Genomic DNA, 20,243 nt, shown 5'->3' on the forward strand with positions numbered 1-20,243 from the left:
CTTGAGTGAACTAGGCAGTTTGTTAAATCTCACTTTATAGAAAGCCTGACATGAAGTCACTTTGCTGTTGTGGCAATGAACTATAATAAAAGTGGAAGAAAGTCTGGGGGAGTATTTTCTGTTAGCAGTATCTGGGGGTAAATAAATACAAATATTATTCCTTATGTTAATAAAATGTTGACTTTTGCAGCCTCATGACCACCTTCAAACTATTTCTCACTGGAGCCACTCTGGTGACATTAGTTACAGGTTGGGACTGCCTAACCCCAGAGTGCCTCCATTCATTTCAAAGGGGATCTGCATTTTGGACCAGCCAGAAAGACATTTTCAGTGTTTGGGTGTCACCAATCACTCTACTGGTTACATGCAGTTACATATTGAGCCAGTACAGGGATTGTTAGGATCTGGGAGCCCCAGATCATATCCCAAATATGCTATTCTCTTTTGAATTAAGCTGCTCCTTGACAAATAACCCTTCCTGGTAATTATATGATGGAGTAGCTGAGGAGAAAAGAAAATGTAATGTGGCAGGTCTTTGCGAGATGACAGAATTAATGATATTTCAATGCAAGAAATATACTTCCATTGTATTGAAATAAACATAATTTTGAACCAAAAATACTTCCTACTCCCCCACTCCCCCGCAAGAATTTCTATTTCCCTTTAAAAGATAAGAGACCAATGTCAATTTAATTATGCAGATTCAAATTAGTCTTCCCTCTACAGGCTGATTTGTAAATTGCAGGGACTGTTGGTACTCGTGTTCAGGTACATTTTGATAGAAATAGGCACATCGGGTCAGAGTAGGAAACTGCATAAGTTGTATATACATATCAAATACAGGTGTTCTGGCCATTGTGATTTCAGACATGTTGCTGATAATTTATCAATAATGCTTGATGTGACACATTTGATGTGGATGTACTGAAGTTCAACATTGTGTTCCTGTGATAAAATTAACTTTATTGTACAGCTAGAATGTGCACAAGTGTTTGAAAACATATAACTTTAAATCTCTACATATCCCTAGATGGCCTATGAAACATTACATTTATATGTATCAAAAGCAAAATACTGTGGATGCTGGAAATCTGAATTAAAGGCAGAAAATGCTCTGCAAGTCAGGCAGCATCTGTAGAGAAAGAAACCGAGTTAATGTTTCAGGTTGAGGACCTTTCGTGAGAATAGTATTTACATGTATGTTCAATGATGTTGCCCAGTAATCAACTTTAGATGATTGTTCAATTATATTCTAATCCATATTAGAATAACCTTGTGTGATGGGTGAATGCCAATTGTCCGCTATGACATCCAATAAAACAATCTGACTAGCTCTATATATTATAATATAATAACTACATTGCAGTGATTCCAAAACATTAACTTCAGCTTGCTGTTCAGATAAGGTCATACTGAAAATGCACATTTGCCTTGTAATCACTTTTTTTTGATTTTCTTCCAATTGACCACATTAATCAGACCATACTCTCCAAATACCCACAGCTTGTAAAATGCAGATAATTGGGAGCACTTTACCAAAGGCTGAACCCAGTCTTCTCATGTTTTCAGTTTAAAAGTTTAAAACACCAGTGTTTAGTTGGTCCATTTGAAACAAAAAGCAGAAGTAATAGACTTTTCCAGACATTATGGAAATCTTTGTCCACAAATGACCAATGAGTGTGTTCCAGTTTGTAACTAATGTGATGTTTCAGTTGCTCTAAATTGATTGCAACAAAAATGCAGCCACTATCTCTGAGTGGAAAATTACTAGTACATACCTAATTGAACCTAGTGGTTGATGATCAAATGCTAGCACACATAATTGTAATGAAAGCACTTGGAACCTATTGTTGATGCTGTGATTTCTATTCTGGAGCAATAATGACTAATATAGAAAGCCAAAATTTAGAAAGGGGAGGGAGGGGGATAATATAAGCAAGTAAATGCGGGGGGGAGGATGGATATGGAGGAATAATAAACAAATGAAGAAAACATTTTGTAACTTTGGGAGAAAGAAATTATGTATAACTTTGAATACATCATTATCTGAAAATATGCCCATTGTGGGCATATGCAAATGTACATAAAGATTTAGCATTGGATTACATACTGCCTGCAGACCCAGGTGCACCACACTCCCTTATATAATCCATTTTCCTGTATGTACCAATCAGCTTTGGTGGTCACTGACCCCATTACTGTTTAAAACAAAGCCTGGACAAATGGCAGCTTGATTGTGATGGAAGACAAGAGCAGTGAAAGTCACCTTTGCTCCACATGATTATCTGTTTTCTTAATTTTCAGGCAAGTGATGTGAATCATACTGGGAACAGTAATAGTGAGAATGAAGAGGATTGTGATGCTGATGAAGAAACCACATTGATCAGATAACACTGGAAGAATATTCTATAAGCAAGTCTACAATTCAATGAGAATGCAATAGCTGTTAGCAGCACTTTATTTAGACTTTTTCCAGTTTACTGGTATCCATACTTACCCAGCTTTATTTCTTGAAATGTGCAGTAGTAACTGGGATGTTATGGGCACTACTAAATTCAGGATATTTGCATGGTATGGCCAGTCTGTGATATGGATGTTTCTGATAGTGCAATATTTCAGAGTTGTCTATTTTCTCATTTTACAAGTGAAATTTATAGCAGAAGTTGATTTATATTAATGGTGCTGGTATTTCTGATCATTCTGGATCACGAGTGTTCTATTAGCCATTTTGGCAAAATCTTGATACATTTGTTGATATCTAGTCTCTTTCCCCTGCATGTCAACTTGGTGTGATTGGTAGTGCTCACCTCTGACTTAGAAGATTGTTGGTTCCAGCCTCACTTCAGGACTTGAGCACATAATCAAGACTGACACTCATGCCTGAGATGCAGTCCTTTGGAGGAAACATTAAAGTAAGATCCCCTGTGATGGTTTTTGGGTTTCAGGCAAGTGTTAAAGCCATTATAGCACTAGTGGAAGACGAGCAGGGAGTTCTTCCTGTGTCCTGACTAAAACTTGTGTTGGTCCTCAACTGACACTGCAAAAGACAGATTAACTGATCATTGCTGTTTGTAAGGTCTTACTGTACACAAAAGAGCTGTCGTGTTTGCCTACATCACAACAGTCACTGTACTTCAAAGTAATTCATTCTATGTGAAATACTTTGAGATGCTTCTAAAATGTGATGAGGTGCTATATAAAAGGTGTAACTACTTTGCTCTCATTTCCTTAATGTTCTCCAAGGTGATTACTGTGCAAATTTCTATCTTTTTAAATTTGTTCTCGAGTTGTGTGCGATGCTGGCAAGGACGTATTTATTGCCCATCCATAGTTGCTTTGAGAAGGTGATGATGGGCTTTCTCCTAGAAAAAGAGCTCTTGTGCTGATTTAAGTTGAGAGATTGGTGCTGGAAATGGAACATGTACACATTTGTCTTCCAGTATCAGAATCAAGTACTCCGATTAGGTACACCATGGTCCGTTGCATAGTAAAGGTCCTTCCGCTCCGCCTAGCTCCAAAAGAGTACTTGCACTGTATCATGAGTTTTTCACTTCACTCAATAGCCAATCTTATGACTTTCTTAGTGAAATTGTCAGTCTAGTGCCAAATTATGCTGGAATGCTGGTAGTTTTGTGCTGCAGGTCCAAGCGCATTAGGGAACTGGGTTAAGATTGCCCAAACTAGTTCCATGGAGGGAATAACACTGGCAAAGAGGGAACGTGTTCATTAATCTGTGTTGCATTCAACCAGATCTCAGAAATGAAAAGATAATTTCTCTGAACTGTGTTGACTACCTAAGCACATTTGCTGTTTACAAGCTTGAAAACTGGATGAATAGGGTTGAGTTTAGAATTCTGAACCTAAACAGCATTGTTTGCAGAGTTCAGTTATCCTAGTCTAGTAAATTATTAATTGAAGACAGAGTTTCCCAAACATTTTTGCTACATTCCCCTTTGGGGATTCATGTCCCTATTTCTAAGAAGCAATATTTTTGCATAAAACGAGGATTTTATTTTCTCTGACAATACAGCATTGCTTAAGACAGAAAGCAACATAAATAGTATTGTACTACCAAACAGGCTCATCCTACTCACAAAGGTGAATCATCAAGTGCTCTTTTATGTTCAAGTTTATTCAGTAGCACAATACCAGTACTATACTACTGAATAAACCTGAACATAAAAGAACACTTGATGATTTACCTTGGTCTCAGTGAGTAGGATAAGCTTGTTTGTTAGCGCAAAATTTGTGGAATCTCTTCAATTTTGGAGAGTTTCAACGCAAATCAGTGTCTACATTCAAACGGTTTCTGTACTTGTTTTTGATGTAAGTAAGCAATGAAAAACCTTTTGGATGCAATGTGAACAAGTATTTCAACAACTCTTTGGAACAATTCAGGGAACTCTTTTTGAATTGAGAGCCAAAATTGATCAAGAGGCATGACTTTAAATTATCTCTTAAAACAGAGTCACCAGAAACAGCGATTAAATTCTCTTTTAGATTCACAGCAACCTTGGCCTTTGCTACAAAATCCTCTGAAAACAGATTTCGGACCCAGGTGAAATCCTGCAATTTATTTGCCTCTCTTTCTGGAAAATATTTGCTGAATTTTGTGCAAAAGCTGAGACAAATGCTCCAGAATGGCATCTTTAATATCTAGGACCAACATTTGACCATCCATATTAACAGAAGACAATGTTAGGGACATAATTACATTGTCTTGCAGCACACAGCTACGCCATTGCAAAAAATTTTTGGCAAAGTTCTGTACTGTTTCATGCATAATGAAAATGTTACCATTTCTACCTTACAAAGAAAGACTTCATTGAGCTTGTCAAATATGTTGGCCAAATAGCCCAGTAAAATCTGGAAATGGTGATTCAAAATCAGTCAAAAACAAAGGCCACTCTTCCCTGAGTTCGCATTTTCTTGCCAAAACTTTACCACATGACTGTCTGAACCAGGAGTTGCTGGTGCACTGGGGCCGTGTACTGAAGTGCCTTTTCTGGTGTAGCGCACCTTCCCTCCGTATGCTTATGACCCTCATCACTGTAATTTGGGACAGGGTCTGGACTTCTCTCCACGGGTGGTCTTAGATCTGGCTCTATCAGTTTTCCATCAGTGGAGCAGCCTGAGCGAAATGTGAAGGTCTCTATTCTGTTTTCAGCTTCCAGTAGACTTAGTTATGAGTGAGTTCAGGAAGTATTTATTTGATCCCTCTAGAATGTTCATGGGCCCCATTCCTATAGCAAGTGTGGACCAAATTCTTAATGGGAATACCAAAGTGCCTGTCCCCAATTGTTCCCTTTTTATTATGTGTTCCGATTTCAATAAGAGGTAAGGTATCCTGTAAGTTTTCATAAACTGTTAGCTTATTTTGGAATTGGAACTCATTTTTGAGGTATATGGCTTTGTACAGTTTATTATGTATGTATATATACACACAAGTCCAGATCATACTGGAAATAAAAATAATTCTACATTATTAATCTTTTTGTTTGCCTTGTTTACTGTGAATATTTCTTCCAATAAAATTCATGGAATGAACCAGCTGAAAAATTGCCATACACATTGCTTAAATTGATTCTGTAGTATCTAAAGAACATATGCATCTGGTGGGAGCAAGTAGTCCCTTTTCCTGCAAAATCTGCAGGCAATCCAGTCCACTGACTGCATATACTGCAGATAATAATGGTGGAATACATTAAATCCATTTGGTGATGGTTGTGTTTGACTTTAGTTATACAACATAGCCAAGAGCAATGCTGGCAGCATTTGGTAAAGGTTTCCCTTAAATCATGCACTCAGCACAGATTATGACCACACTCTGTTCAGTCCTGCACAAGCTATCATTCATTGATTATTTCAAGTGTAGTCAACTGGACTAGCAGCTGTCTTTACAATTATTCTGGATGCCAGCTATCCACAATTACAGGCTTCCATCTGTCAAAATCTGCAGAGTGAGCCAATTGCTTGGCATCAGGGCAACAAAAAAAAATCAGCAAACAAGATTCCCTTGGGGCCCAGCAGGCTATGTTCCTTTCTGCCCCAGTTCAACATATATGGTTATCTATGTATAGACACTATTTTGTTTTTGTTCTTTTGAGATATTGGAATCCTTGCTTCAGACTGATCAACTAATAAAATGCCACTCATATAGTGGGCCTGAAAATGCACGGGCCACTGATCCTGACTGTTATGCCAGAATTGCATCTGCTAGTGTTCGGGGTCAAGAGGAGGTCACTCAATTTAAATATTCCTGGCAGGCACCCATGCCAACAGGGGTGCATCTCAGGTGTCTACCTGCCGCAGGAGACCACAAAATGTGGCAATGGTAGCTGGGCTGGGGAGGATTTCAGGGGACGCCACCTCAGAAACCTCCTGATTGTGTCCCCTCCCCCTTGCCATGAGTGTCATTCTTTTTAACATAATTTTGGAATTCTGCCTCTTGGGGGTCCAGACCATAACCTAAGCCTGGACCCTCCATTGTGGGCCCCACAGCAGCCCCTCCTTATTCTGGGTGTACTGGCCAGCAATCCCTGACCAACATTTCCCAGGCTGGGCCCATGGGTACTCTTTGGGAGTCCCTGCCATCTCCATATCAATGGCTTCATTTCGGACAGGTAGAAGCTCCATGCCAAACATAGGCCAAACTAAACACGAGGCAAAGTTAGGACCTAGTCCTGCCCGTGTTTGCAGCTCTTCTATTGCACTCCTGCTGGGGTTACAGAGGGAGTGTGCTGGAAAGGCTAAGGATTTTCATTCCTGAAATTTGAAGCAATTCTGCTCTAGGAAGCAGGCGTATAATTGTGTCCTCCACCTGAGGTGGAATTATTCAATGTGAGGATTAGAACCTGGCCAAGAAATGACAGGCTTTCCAGGTTATGGTGGGTGGGTGGACTGTGTTCTAACATACTATTCCAATCCTATCTTTGAGGAAGAGATTTTCATTCTATCTGTCTCATCTGAATAAATATTCAATTTCAGTAGTGAAAGAAATGTATCCCAATATGCCATACCACACTGCCTAGTTTCCTCTCTCACTCCCCCTGCCCTTGCCAATGGAGTTCAGATTTTAATCAGTTCTGTTGCTGCTGCAATATGTTGGAGGTTGAAAGGATAAAATTCTATTAGTGTGTTCCATATATTAGTACTTTTACCTTGAATATTAACCTGTTGTGGCACAATTCCTTTTAGGGTTATAGTAGACGTTCTTGAATGGATTAATTAACTTTTGTTACCACCTTGCTGTAGACCATTACTTTCGATAGAGTTTTCTTTTGTGATTAGAATTTAAATATGCTAGATCAGATGAAGGATTTATAGCCTTGAGAAATCCAAATGATGCAAGCCCTCTGCTTCCTTCCTGTTCAGTTAAGGACTCTTTCTGTTCATTTGTGTTTCTTTTTTAAATTTTTGGTCACAGTTTTCACTCAGACTAGTTAGGTACTTCTGTTCCTGTATCCAGCGAACTGCTTATTTTTATTTAACCATTGACCTGTTTTCTGAAATAAGTATTGGTAACTATAATGTATTCTATGCTTCTGCTGGTATATTGATTGCTGAGTTTGTCGTGCCTGTAGGGATGGAGGTTATGGATTTGACAGTGTCACAGTATATTAATAGTTGTATCCAATACCACAGATGCTGAGCCATTAAAGGCTCTAAGCAAGTCTGTAGAATACCAGTTTATTTTCTACAGACCTTTTCAATACTAATTCACTACTTAACTGGCAGTTCTGGAGATTGCAAGAAAAACTAGCAAAGGTGAAGTGGAAACCTAGACAGAAAATTCCATCAAGATAGTTACTATGCTAAGAGTAAAACTAGGGAATGAGAACATTTTATAACAAACATTGTGTCTCATTTGCTTAATTTTAGAGTTGTATAGGTGTGGATTTAACTGCACCTACTATCAAAAACGTGGATGGGAGGCACTAAAGCACAGAAGACTCATGGTAAAATGTGAAATTGGATTGCTTGCCTACTAACTTCAATACTAGTGAAGGTCTGGCTCAGGTTGCTTGGCCCATCATTTTGGGATGTAAGTTATAAAAGGCCCTGTGTTTAGTCAGCTCAGTTACACTATAAATCACAATGCAGTACTGATAAATTGGTTTCATTGTACACTATATTTTTGAATTCAGTCAGTAACAAGGCTAAACAATTTTATGCTGCCTCTGATAATCCAGCTTTTACCCAACCTCAAATTTATTGAACTGAAACCCAAGGACCATGTAGATGAGAAAATATAAATTCTCATTGGCCTCAGTTCGTTCATGTTTGAGAAATGGGGTCTATCAAGGCAAGAAAGAAAAACTGACACTGCATCAGCTGACCACAGATGGTCATTGAAGATATGAAGATGGTTGTGATTCATTCCTGAGTATACTCTCATGATGCTCCTGCGCTTTTACATGTAGGATGAGGACCGAGGCAAGGAAAACATTAGCCCAAGAGAAACTGTGATCGCTCTGGTGGTTGACTGTAACGTTGTTAGCTCTCAGTCTTATTTTACTCTATAACTAAAAATTGACACCTATTTTCATCTTTTTTGCCAAAATAAATACACAGAATAAACAATGTAGTATCAAAATTTAACTCCTGTATGAATCAGCAGTCTAGTAAGCTGTGCATTCGTGGATTTATCAAATATATTTCATAACGATCTGGACTGGGCAAGTACTAATCTAAATAATGTTTAATATACATACTGTTTTGTAAATGCAAATATGTACAAGGGAAAGCTATCAACACTTAGAGCTCATTGTAGTTCTTGCTCAAGTAAAAGGGAAAATCTAGCCCATCTGTTTTATGTGTAGTTGATTCACAGAATGACGCACAGATGTCAAATTTTATTCATTTCACAAGAGGTGCCTTGAAGACGGGAATGTAAGTGAGCGTTCCCCGCCTAAATAAACACAACATTTATGCATATGCATGCGTACCTCAAACTATGCCAACAATTTAACTCTTACCCTGCCACATGCTTCATTATAATTATACATCACCGCTCACACAAGTTAACCTTTAACTTGTCCAATAAATAGGACCTCCATCCAGTTACAGAACAATTCTGATATTAGAATCTCAATCTTTACATAAGGAACAATCACAATTACTGAACTAAATTAAATGTAACTGAGCAATTTTAATAACAGACAGACAGAGCAAGGTGTGTGATTCTCCTGTTGAGTATCTGAGCAGTGCCATTCTCAATAAATCACTATGAACGTCTATAGTGAATGGTGTAAATAATTATCAATATCAATGTGAAAATTTGGTGCGCTAGATCCAGTGGTATTCAGCTATTATCATAGATTGATTTAAATCTTTTAACTAAAAATCTATCCAACTTGTAGAAAATATTGCAGCTCAATATTGCACATTCATTCACACATCATTAATAACTGAAACACATTAGAATTCATATGTAGATCATCCGATTTCAGCCCTTTTATTCTAAGAAAGACTATGTGGTCAGTAATACTTATGAAACCGCAAATGAGGTTTCTGGTATGGTATTTCAGCTTTACAGTGCCAGTGGAAGTACTTCAAAGTGTTCAAGGTACTGAAAGCATCAAAGTATTCGCAAATGCAGTATGCCAATACTCTGCTTCTGCTTTTTTCTTTCTGTCTCTATAAAATAATATAGCAATAAAACAAAACCAGGAAAGGCATTACAAACAGCTCTGATAAAAAACTTTTGATGTATAATATTTATACCATCTCACAAAATGAACTTGTAAACCATTTTTTTTAACGAAACCTTTTGGAAATTTCAGTTAACTGCATGGAAATGTTCACATCAGAACAACTTTAAAGTGATCTAACCACAAAAGCATTCCTGATACATTTGTAAAAATTGTTTTCAAAATATAGGCAGAAGTCATTTTTGAAATGTAAATTATTGGCAAATAAATAATTCACAAATCAGAAAATGCTAAAGTGACAGTATTTGAAAATTTTCCGTATTGTATAGATTGCCTCTGGATGAAATCTATCTGAATTAACTCATCTCAGTGCCAGTGGTGTTAGGGGGCACTAAAGCTGGAATAAGGTTAGAAAGAGGAAAAATTGGCCAGGATTCCCACTCCTGATCACTATGTAGTAATACCTGCTTGAAGTGCATGATTAAGAGGGAGGACAGGATTGAGCTTGGCCCTGATGCTCCCCATGGTAAAATGACCTGCTGATGTTCACTGTCTAGGCTCACACATGAATAGTGGCCACTTGAGCAAAGTATTGGAGGATGCTTGGTACATATGGAACCATAACCCAGCAAGGAATTAATGCCTTCAGATGGGGCGGGGATAAAATTAGCAGAGAAAAAAATCTTTGAAAAAGGCATTGTAGTTGCTTCAAATGAGAACCTTGTTACTCACATTAGAGCCCAGTGTGGAACTTCTACTTTTTAAAGATTCTGGAAAGGGCATGTATAAGCACAAAATCAAGTTCAACTGTGATGCTTCACCTCACCTTCCCCCAATTCTACAGCTTGCTGATACTCTTGTGTAGGCTCACACATGGTCACGTGGAACCCTGGCACTCTTGCACTATGTGCTAGCAGCAGCTCTGCCTTGAGGATAGGGTGGGAGGAAAATTGACTCTTTGCTTTGGTATAGAAGCATTCTTGAAAAGGGTTCAGTTTTCACAAAAAAAAGTGTTTAGCAAACCTTTCACTTATTTACACACAATCCGATTAACATAAATCATGTTGAAGCACATCTTCAGCCATTTGTTGGTGATGCCAAATATAATGCACAACTCTTCTGACTCTTTTCCTCTCCAAAGAAAAAAAAATGTCACGCTACTATAAGAGCAGGGGAGTGGGACTAATTGGATAGCTCTTTCAAAGAGCCAGCACAGGCACGATAGGCTGAATGGCCTCCTCCTGTGCTGCACCTACTATGACACCTTTTTTCAAATGGCAATACCCTTTTTAAGGAGTGATTTATTTAAGTAGCTAGAATAAACGTCAATATAGGTTCTGTCAGTTGGCTGAAGTGCCAAGTAAACAGCATCATTAAGCATTACTTTCCTTCCCTCTAGCTTTGACATGCTTTGTGTGAGGCTATTCTTTATTTAAGCGTATTCTGCTAAATTGCCACCATCTGGTCATGCACAATAGCTAACAGTGCAAGCTCAACAATAACATAACCTTATTGGACTGTTTACTAACTTTATTTTCTTTCTCAAAATTTAAACAATAAATGACAGCCAAGCTTTAAAAATCACATTATCTGGGTGAGCAATGGGCTGGTTTACACTGTACAGGATGGACCATTAGTTGAGTATCATTCCAACCTTATACACGTTGCAGGAAATCCCATTGGGTAACATTTCTAATTTATGTGGTACTAAATAGGCCATGGGCAGAGTTCCAAACTTCTAAACCGGGTGCTGCAGATCACAGCTGTCCCTCCCTGACTCCCAAATGAAATATACAATATACTATTAGGAGCGAGAGAGACACTGACTGTAGCAATCTGTCAATAGTGCTGCTAATCGATTCGTGCCACTTACTGGCTGGAAGATTTCATTTTTGGGTCAGGTCTACAAACTGAAGCTTCTGTCAATTATTATACAATATTCTAGAATAGTGTGAAATAAGAAATGATCTGTGGTGTTGTATACTATAATATTCACAAATGTGGATTTATAGAAAGTGTTTTTGCTAATGTATGAAAAACAAGGAGCATTCCTTTTTGACTTTGGGGGAATATGGTGAAGTAATTTCAGTTTGAAGTACTATCTTTTTTTTAGAAAAAACAATTTATGAACAATTTCCTTTTAGGCTAGTTCATTATTTTCAACATCACAAGGAATCCTCAGTAAGGCTTAACGTTTCAGGTTGGGTGAAGGCTCTGACTTGTGCTTAACTAGTATCAGGCATAAACTCTGCCAATAAACAACTACACCAAGAGAAAGAGGGTGAACGCCTTTTTGTTCTTGGATATTGAACCAAGCTACCAGCAGTTAAATAAGTGAGTAGTGGCAGAGTACACAGAAATACTGTGCCAGCACCAAGTTATTTAATGACTGACAGCTTCAGGTCGATGTCCAGGAGTGGAACAGATGCTGATCCCCTTTGACTCAATAGGGCCATTTGCTAATAGAGCTAGTGGTTGGCGTCAGCTGAGAGTGTATCTGGGTCTCTGCTGACCTGAAAATCAAATCTCCTCAGGGTGTGATGCGGTGTTGGTAATAATGAATTCTCCTGAATGGTAGGCGATTGCTCATAAATTATACGGCTAAGACATTAAATAGGGATCGTCTTTGCATTGAGAGAACTTCCCCTTAGGGTATTATTATCCTTTAAAACTATAAAAGTCAAACGGTGAATGATTTGCAGCTTGAAAACGTCATACCAATTTTTTATTCTGCCTCAAGAGAAACAGCTTCTTCAGGTTTTTTGAATCAGATGAAGGTGAGTAGGTTTTAAGTACAAAATGTCAGTCTGACATCAGTGTTTCAAGTCTGTTGGTGCCTGCTTAGGCTAAGATTTAAACTGTGTACACTGTACAGTAAAGGCCACTGGCTGATATTTTGACTCTGCACACTCAACAACAACAACAACTTGCATTTATATAGCGCCTTTAATGTAGTGAAACGTCCCTAGGCACTTCACAGGAGCGATTTTCAAACAAAATTTGACACCGTGCCACATAAGGAGATATTAGGGCAGGTGACCAAAAGCTTGATCAAAGAGGTAGGTTTTAAGGAGCATCTTAAAGGAGGAGAGAGAGGTAGAGTGGCGGAGAGGTTTAGGGAGGGAATTCCAGAGCTTAAGGCCTAGGCTGAAGACAATGGTGGAGCGATTAAAATCGGGGATGCGCAAGAGGCAAGAACTGGAGGAGCGCAGAGATCTCGGAGGATTGTAGGGCTGGAGGAATTTACAGAGATAGGGAGGGGCGAGGCCATGGAGGGATTTGAAAACAAGGATGAGAATTTTAAAATCGAGGCATTCCCAGACCTGAAGCCAACGTAGGTCAGCAAGCACAAGGGTGGTGGGTGAACGGTACTTGGTGTGATTAGGATACGGGCAGCAGAGTTTTGGATGAGCTCAAGTTTACGGAGGGTGGAAGATGGGAGGCTAGCCAGGAAAGCATTGGAATTGTCAAGTCTAGAGGTAACAAAGGCATGGGTGAGGGTTTCAGCAGCAGATGAACTGAGGCAGGTGCAGAGACGGACAATGTTACGGAGATGGAAGTAGGCGGTCTTGGTGATGAAGCGGATATGTGGTTGAAAGCTCATCTCAGGGTCAAATAGGATGCCAAGATTGTGAACGGTCTGGTTCAGCCTCATACTCAGGCCAAGGGGAGGATTGGAGTCGTTGGCTAGGGAACGGAGTTTGTGGCGGTGACCGAAGACAATGGCTTTGGTCTTCCCGATATTAAGTTGGAGGAAATTTTTGCTCATCCAGTACTGAATGTCGGACAAGCGGTGTGACAAATCAGAGACAGTGGAGGGGTCGGGAGAGGTGGCGCCGCGGTAGGGCTGGGGGTCATCAGTATACGTGTGGAACCTGCTGTGTTTTAGGGTGATGTCACCGTGGGGCAGCACGTAGATGAGAACTAGGAGGGGGCCAAGGATGGATCCTTGGGGGATTCCAGAGATAACAGTGTGGGAGCGGGAAGAGAAGTCATTGCAGGTGATTCTCTGGCTATGACTTCAGAGTTAAGAATGGAACCAGGCGAACGCAGTCCCACCCAGCTGGACGATGGAGGAGAGCCGTTGGAGGAGGATGGTGTGGTCACCCATGTCAAAGGCTGCAGACAGAACGAGAAGGATGAGGAGGGATAGTTTACCACGATCAGAGTTACAGAGGATGTCATTTGTGACTTTGATCAGGACCGTTTCAGTATAGTGGTAGGGGTGGAAACCTGATTGGAGGAATTCAAACATGGAGTTACGGGAAAGATGGGCACGGATTTGGGGTGCGGCAACCCCTTCGGAAAAGGTCAGTAGCTAATATTTCCACACAATGCCTGGACATTACACAAATGGCAATTGATTGATATTTCTACCCTAAGCACTGTCTAAAAATTGCCATTAGCTGATATAGCTATCTCTATGCAACTCCTAGAAACAAATCATCTGCCTGCACTCTCTTGTGAGCAGTGGTTCAGGGTAAACTTGAAGATGCAGGAGAAAATTTAAAAAGGGGGCAGTCCAAAGGGTTAATGTGAATACATGGTGCAATATAAAAAGTTTGAGCCCCTGGATAATCTGTTTATCTGTGTAGGAAATGTACAGTTTTGTGTCAGTTTAAAATATAGTTTTGACAGTAGTTGTTTTAAATTGCTGATGGTTGTATAGATGGAAACAGTAGAATTTCCTGCTTCCATAATAAGCTAATACAGGGCCTATAGAGTTAGTCTGGTAATTGTAAATGGAATGAAGTTATGAACAAGTGATTGATGACTGACGGAATTTCTCAATCCAAAAGCCTTGTTGTTATTCAGACACATTTCTTGACAATTAACTCATTATCAATTTTGCTTTTTATATTAATGTATAACATTTGGACTTGATTGTATTGACTGAATTATTTTGTGCCTGACAGTTTCATTGAATTTCAAATATATATTTAAGTTGCTTTAGCCCGTGTCTGTGTTTAATATTCTGCTATTCCAAAGATAGTTTTGTGTTACATTGCACTATGTTTAATCCAGTAAACAGACTACGGCAAAAAGACTGATTATTAATCCTCAAGGTCAGATCGCTCTACAAGAGCAGATTGCTAGAAAGATACAGCATAAGGATGGTAGAGGACAAAGCCAGTTATGGCAATTGTTGTGAAACTGCAGAAAGAGAAACTAGTTCTATAAGATACCCCAAATTGTGGTCATCTGTATGGGGAATCTGGAGGCTAATTACTATAATGTAGTTATTTTGGGATAAAATCACATTGAAAGTATTAACACATTCACTGCAAATATCATGCAACTCATGTATCCCCAATTATGTTTGATTCTCTGCAAAACAGTTTCTCTTTTATTTACTGAGGCATATGACTGAGCTGATAAATGATTATAATCCTATTCAAGTAATTAAGCTCTTTTACTTATTATTAATCACCAACAGTGTATGCTTGGAAATTGATCCATTTTTATTTGAAGAAAACTGCTTAAGCACTCCTCTAAAAAGCATAGCTCTGAATTTATTCATTTTGTAAATTGTTATTAATAGCTGATTTAATTTGTTTTTTAACACTCACCACAAGATGGCTGCCTCCTGATCAGTATTGCCAAGGCTAGGAACAGAAATGCAGTATGTCACCACTTTGCCTCACCATCCTGCATCTCATGGAACAAAAACACCCCTTTATTTAAGTTTCCCTTTTAAGCAATTATATATTTTTTCCCTTCCATACACACAGCAAAAATAATGTCAAAGGAGTATGGAATATTCTGGGAAAAAGACTTGGAGCAAACCATGGGGTAAAAATTGGTATGTTTTACACCAGGCAGACGCCTGAAACAGGGGTTAGGACCCTTGAATATGTTAACTAGGGGCCCAATGCCTGTTGAAGGACCCCTTGGTGAAATTAGTCAGCGATGAGCGGGGCAGGCGTCAGGTGCCAACACAAGTTAAGTTTCAAATTCTTTTTTAAAAAACCCTTCCTGTGGAGTTGGGGGAGCAGGAGTGCTCCCCCGACTCCACAGCCATCATGTTCACCACCCCTCCCTCCACCCCTGTAGCTCACTCCAACCCCCCCTCCCAGGACTCACCTGAGGGCTGCTGTCAGTGAGACAGTTGGCCCGCAATTATAGTCTTCCCTCGAACTGGCAGCTCGCCCCGAGTCTGTTGATTAAGCCCAAGGACCAATGTTTATCAATCCTCGAGCCTTTTGGTTAGGATGGGCGCTGCTCCCGGAGCGAGCCCAGACTCATTTCTACCCATATGATGAATGAGATTCCAATTGCAAAGCAACGTATATGATTTCCATCTCTAACAAATTAAAAAAGGACAAGTTAAGATTAGCCTCACCACATCTTTGCCCCTTTGCAAATGTGGAACTCAGAATCATACTGAAGTGCTGGAGAGGCTTGGGTAGGATGGTGCAATTGTTCGTATTTTCTGGTTGTACCTGAAGGTCCAGCCAACTGGCAAAACTTGTTTAGAGACACCTAAAAGATAACAGGCACATATGCAGCATACAATTTTTGGGACTTCCCAACAGTGACCTCTTAGGCAAGCTTTGAATTTTCTTTTAACTGTAGCCCAGCATTGAGGTGTTAGAGGAAGATTTCTCTCCCTCCATTGTGGATTGTTACACGACAGAAAAGAGTCTAGTCCAAGAAAATTATATACACTGAGGCTGAAGCAGGAGAAATTCTTTGAAATCTGGCCCTTGTTCCTAGCCCAACACCTGCACATCCCCACAGTTTTACATACCATAATGATAAGATGGGGGAGTGGGCTAAAAAGTGACAGATAGAATTGTCAGTAAATCTGAGGTGATACTTTTTAGTTTAAAAAAAATAACAGCAGTAATTATACACTGAATGGAAATCGGCTTGGTGCTGTGGAAGACCAGAGGGTTTTGAGCTACAGGTTCACAAGATATTAAAAGTAGCACCTCAGGTTTATAAGACCATACAAAAAGCAAATGGAATTCTAGGTTTTATTGTGAGGTATAGAATATAAGAGCCAAGAGGTAATGATGAGTGTGTATTAAACCTTAACAAGACCTCAGTTAAAGTAGGGCGCCACATTACAGGAAGCATATTGAGGTGGACTTGTTGGGCCAGATGGCCTATTGCAACCTCCATCTATGTACCAAACCTATGGAGCATGGTTTACCCTACCAGAGTAGAGCAACGTCTAAAGCTCTGGTGGCATAACCAAAACACACAGCAAACAAACACAGGAAAATGGCCTAATAATTCGAGCGTGCCCGAAAACGAGTGTGTAGGGGACAGGGTGTGCGCTGCACGTGGCTGTTCATGTGGGCACAAGGACAATGTGAAAATCGTGGTGGCAGCTTGTTATAATGAGTCGGCGTGCAGCTAGCATTGCCCAAACTGCTTATTGACTGCACACCTGTTTGGTGGGGCAGATAAACAGGCTTCACTGATGCCACCTGAAGGCAGCCAGTACTTCTTAAAGGGATGGTGCACTATGGCTGCAGACAGCAGGGAAACTTCCCAAGTGGAAAAATGGAAGCGAGGTCAAGAGAGGGCACCAAGGTTCTCTGATGCAGTGTTGGAGGCCCTGGTCCAGGAGGTGGACAGGAGGAGGGAGACCCTTTTTCCCCATGGGTGGCAGAAAGCTCTGCAGGCAATTACTCCCTCACCAGTGGGAAGAGATCGCTGAGGAGGTCAATGCCAGGAGCTTAGCTCCCGTGTCATGGCTGCAATGCTGCAAGAAGTTTAATGACATCAGCAGAGTTGTCCAAGTAAGAATCTTACCTCTCACTTCAATTATTCTCTGCTCATACCTGCACCACCTGCAGCCAAACTACTCACAACACTCCCCTCCCCCACTTCCCTTCCCTCTCCTGCAATCACTGCACCACACTTCACTCCACCTCCTTCTCCTCCTACACGCACACTCTCCACTTCCTACTCTCACCACTGTTACCACCCTCACTTCCCAACATCTCAGATCTTGCACACAGCATCTGCATAATTTCACCATGACAGGCACATTCTCAAAACAACTCACAAGGCTGTCACTAACACGTTTCCTTTTTTCTTACAGGAGAAGGTTGTGCACAACATGCGGCAGGAGGTGGCGACCGGAGGAGGCCGAGCCCGCCTGCGCATCCTTTCTGTACTCGAGGAAGAGGTGCTGGCCATCGCGAATCATGGCCGTGGCGAGTGACAATGCTGGAGGAGAGGCCGCACCGAGTTTCTTCACACCTTATGCTCTTTTTACCTTCTTACTTCTATCTCACCCTGCACACTGACAAATTTCAGCTGCTTTCAGCAGCCACTCGTCTCTCTCTGCTCTCCCTTCACACTAATAGCTAACCCTTGTCCCTCTCTTTCATTTCAGGTGCTGAAAATGTCGAGGCCCCTGTGCCAGTGCAGGGTAGAATGTGGCACATGGTACCATAAGGAGTAGTTGAGGCAACTAGCATAGATGCATTTGAGGGGAAACTAGATAAACACATGAGGAAGGAAGGAATAGAAGGGTATGCTGATAGGGTTAGATGAAGAAGGGTGGGAGGAGGCTCGTGTGGAGCATAAACACCGGCATGGACCTGTTGGGCCAGAATGGCCTGCGCTGTACATTCTTTGTAATTCTGTGTGAAGGCCCCTCCTCCAGCCTAGCCTCTAAAGTACATGTGGTGTCAGTATCTGAGCTGGTGCTTGCTGCAGTCAGATCGAGTGATGCTGCATCCTCAGGAAAGCTGCCTTCCTCTTCCTGCACTGGCACAGGGGCCTCGACAACTTCAGTACCTGAAATGAAAGAGAGGGACAAGGGTTAGCTTTTAGTGTGAAGAGAGAGCAGAGAGAAATGAGTGGCTGCTGAAGTTTGTCAGAGTGTGCAGGGTGAGATAGAAGTAAGAAGGAAAAAGGAGCCTAATGTGTGAAGAAACCCTGTGCAACCTCTCCTCCAGCATTGTCACTCGCCACGGCCATGACTCATGATGGCCAGCACCTCTTCCTCGAGTACAGAAAGGATGTACAGGCGGGCTCAGCCTCCTCTGGTCGCCATCTCCTGCCTCATGTTGTGCACAATCTTCTCCTGTAAGAAAGAAGGGATTGTGTTAGTGACAGCTTTGTGAGGTGTTTTGAGAATGTGTCTGTAATGGTGAATTGTGCAGATATCGTGTGCAAGAAGTTTCTCCTGAATTCCCTATTGGATTTATTAGTGGCTCATATTTACGAGCTCTAGTTCTGTCTCCCCCACAAGTGGAAACATCTTTTCTACGTCTACCCTATCAAACACTTTCATAATCTTAAAGACCCCTATCAGGTCACCCCCCCCAGTCTTCTCTTTTCTAGAGAAAAGAGCCCCAGCCTGTTCAATCTTTCCTGATGGCATTATTAAAAGAAGCGGCTTACAATGTTGCCAAAAAGAGTAGTAACCCTGAGGATTGGGAGGGTTTTAGAAATCAGCAAAGGATGACCAAGAAATTGATATAGAGGGAGAAAATTGAATATGAGAGTAAACTAGCAAGAAATATAAAAACAGATTGTAAGAGCTTCTACAAGTATGTAAAAAGGAAGAGATTAGTGAAAATAAATGTGGGTCCCTTAGAGGCAGAGACAGAAGAAATGGCCGATTGGCCTACTCCTGCTCCGATTTCTTATGTTTATAATGGGGAATAAGGAAATGGCAGAGACGTTGAACAAATATTTTGTATCTGTCTTCACAGTAGAAGACACAAAAAACATTCCGGAAATAGTGGGAAACCAAGGGGCTAATGAGAGTGAGGAACTTAAAGTAATTAAGATTAGTAAAGAAAAAGTATTGGAGAAATTAATGGGACGAAGCCGACAAATCCCCTGGATCTGATGGCCTACATCCTAGGGTTTTATAAGAGGTGGCTGCAGAGATGGTGGATACATTGGTTTTGATTTTCCAGAATTCCCTAGATTCCAGAACGGTCCCCGTGGATTGGAAGGTAGCAAATATAACCCCGCTATTCAAGGAAGGTGGGAGAGAGAAAACAAGGAACCATAGGCCAGTTAGCCTGACATCAATATTAGGGAAAATGCTAGAATCTATTATTAATGACGGAGTAACATGGCACTTAGAAAATCATAACATGATTAGGCAGAGTCAACACGGTTTTATAAAAGGGAAATCATGTTTGACAAATCTATTAGAGTATTTTGAGGGTGTAACTAGTAGGGTAGATAAGGGGGAACCAGTGGATGTAGCATATTTGGATTTTCAAAAGGCATTTGATAAGGTGCCACACAAGAGATTGTTACACAATATTAGGGCTCATGGGATTGGGGGTAATATATTAGCATGGATTAAGAATTGGTTAATGGACAGAAAACAGAGAGTAGGAATAAATAGGTCATTTTCGGGTTGGCTGGTTGTAACTAGTGGGGTGCCGCCAGCATCAGTTCTTGGGCCTCAGCTATTTACAATCTATATCAATGACTTAGATGAAGGGACCAAGTGTAATGTATCCAAGTTTGCTGACGAAACAAAGCTAGGTGAGAAAGTAAGCTGTGAGGAGGACACAAAGGGATATAGACCGGTTAAGTGAGTGGACGAGAAGGTGGCAGATGGAGTATATTGTGGGGAAATGTGAAATTATCCAC

At 40.6% G+C, this 20,243-nt stretch overlaps 2 protein-coding genes across 2 annotated transcripts in view; both read left to right on the forward strand.

The window, feature by feature from the left end:
• LOC137327282 (solute carrier family 22 member 15-like) overlaps positions 1–4,146 on the forward strand; it is a 65,760-nt gene extending 61,614 nt beyond the window's left edge. Inside the window, exon 12 of the mRNA XM_067992931.1 lies at positions 2,305–4,146. Coding sequence (XP_067849032.1) covers positions 2,305–2,391 — 87 coding nt within the window. The 3' untranslated portion in view covers positions 2,392–4,146. The remainder of the gene's footprint in view (positions 1–2,304) is intronic.
• Positions 4,147–12,135: 7,989 nt separating this feature from the next.
• mab21l3 (mab-21-like 3) overlaps positions 12,136–20,243 on the forward strand; it is a 72,451-nt gene continuing 64,343 nt past the window's right edge. Inside the window, exon 1 of the mRNA XM_067992933.1 lies at positions 12,136–12,227. The gene's annotated coding sequence lies outside the window, so the exon portion shown is untranslated. The remainder of the gene's footprint in view (positions 12,228–20,243) is intronic.

Source organism: Heptranchias perlo, chromosome 11 (genome assembly GCF_035084215.1).
Source record: "Heptranchias perlo isolate sHepPer1 chromosome 11, sHepPer1.hap1, whole genome shotgun sequence".
In the NCBI taxonomy this organism is placed as follows: Eukaryota; Metazoa; Chordata; class Chondrichthyes; order Hexanchiformes; family Hexanchidae; genus Heptranchias; species Heptranchias perlo.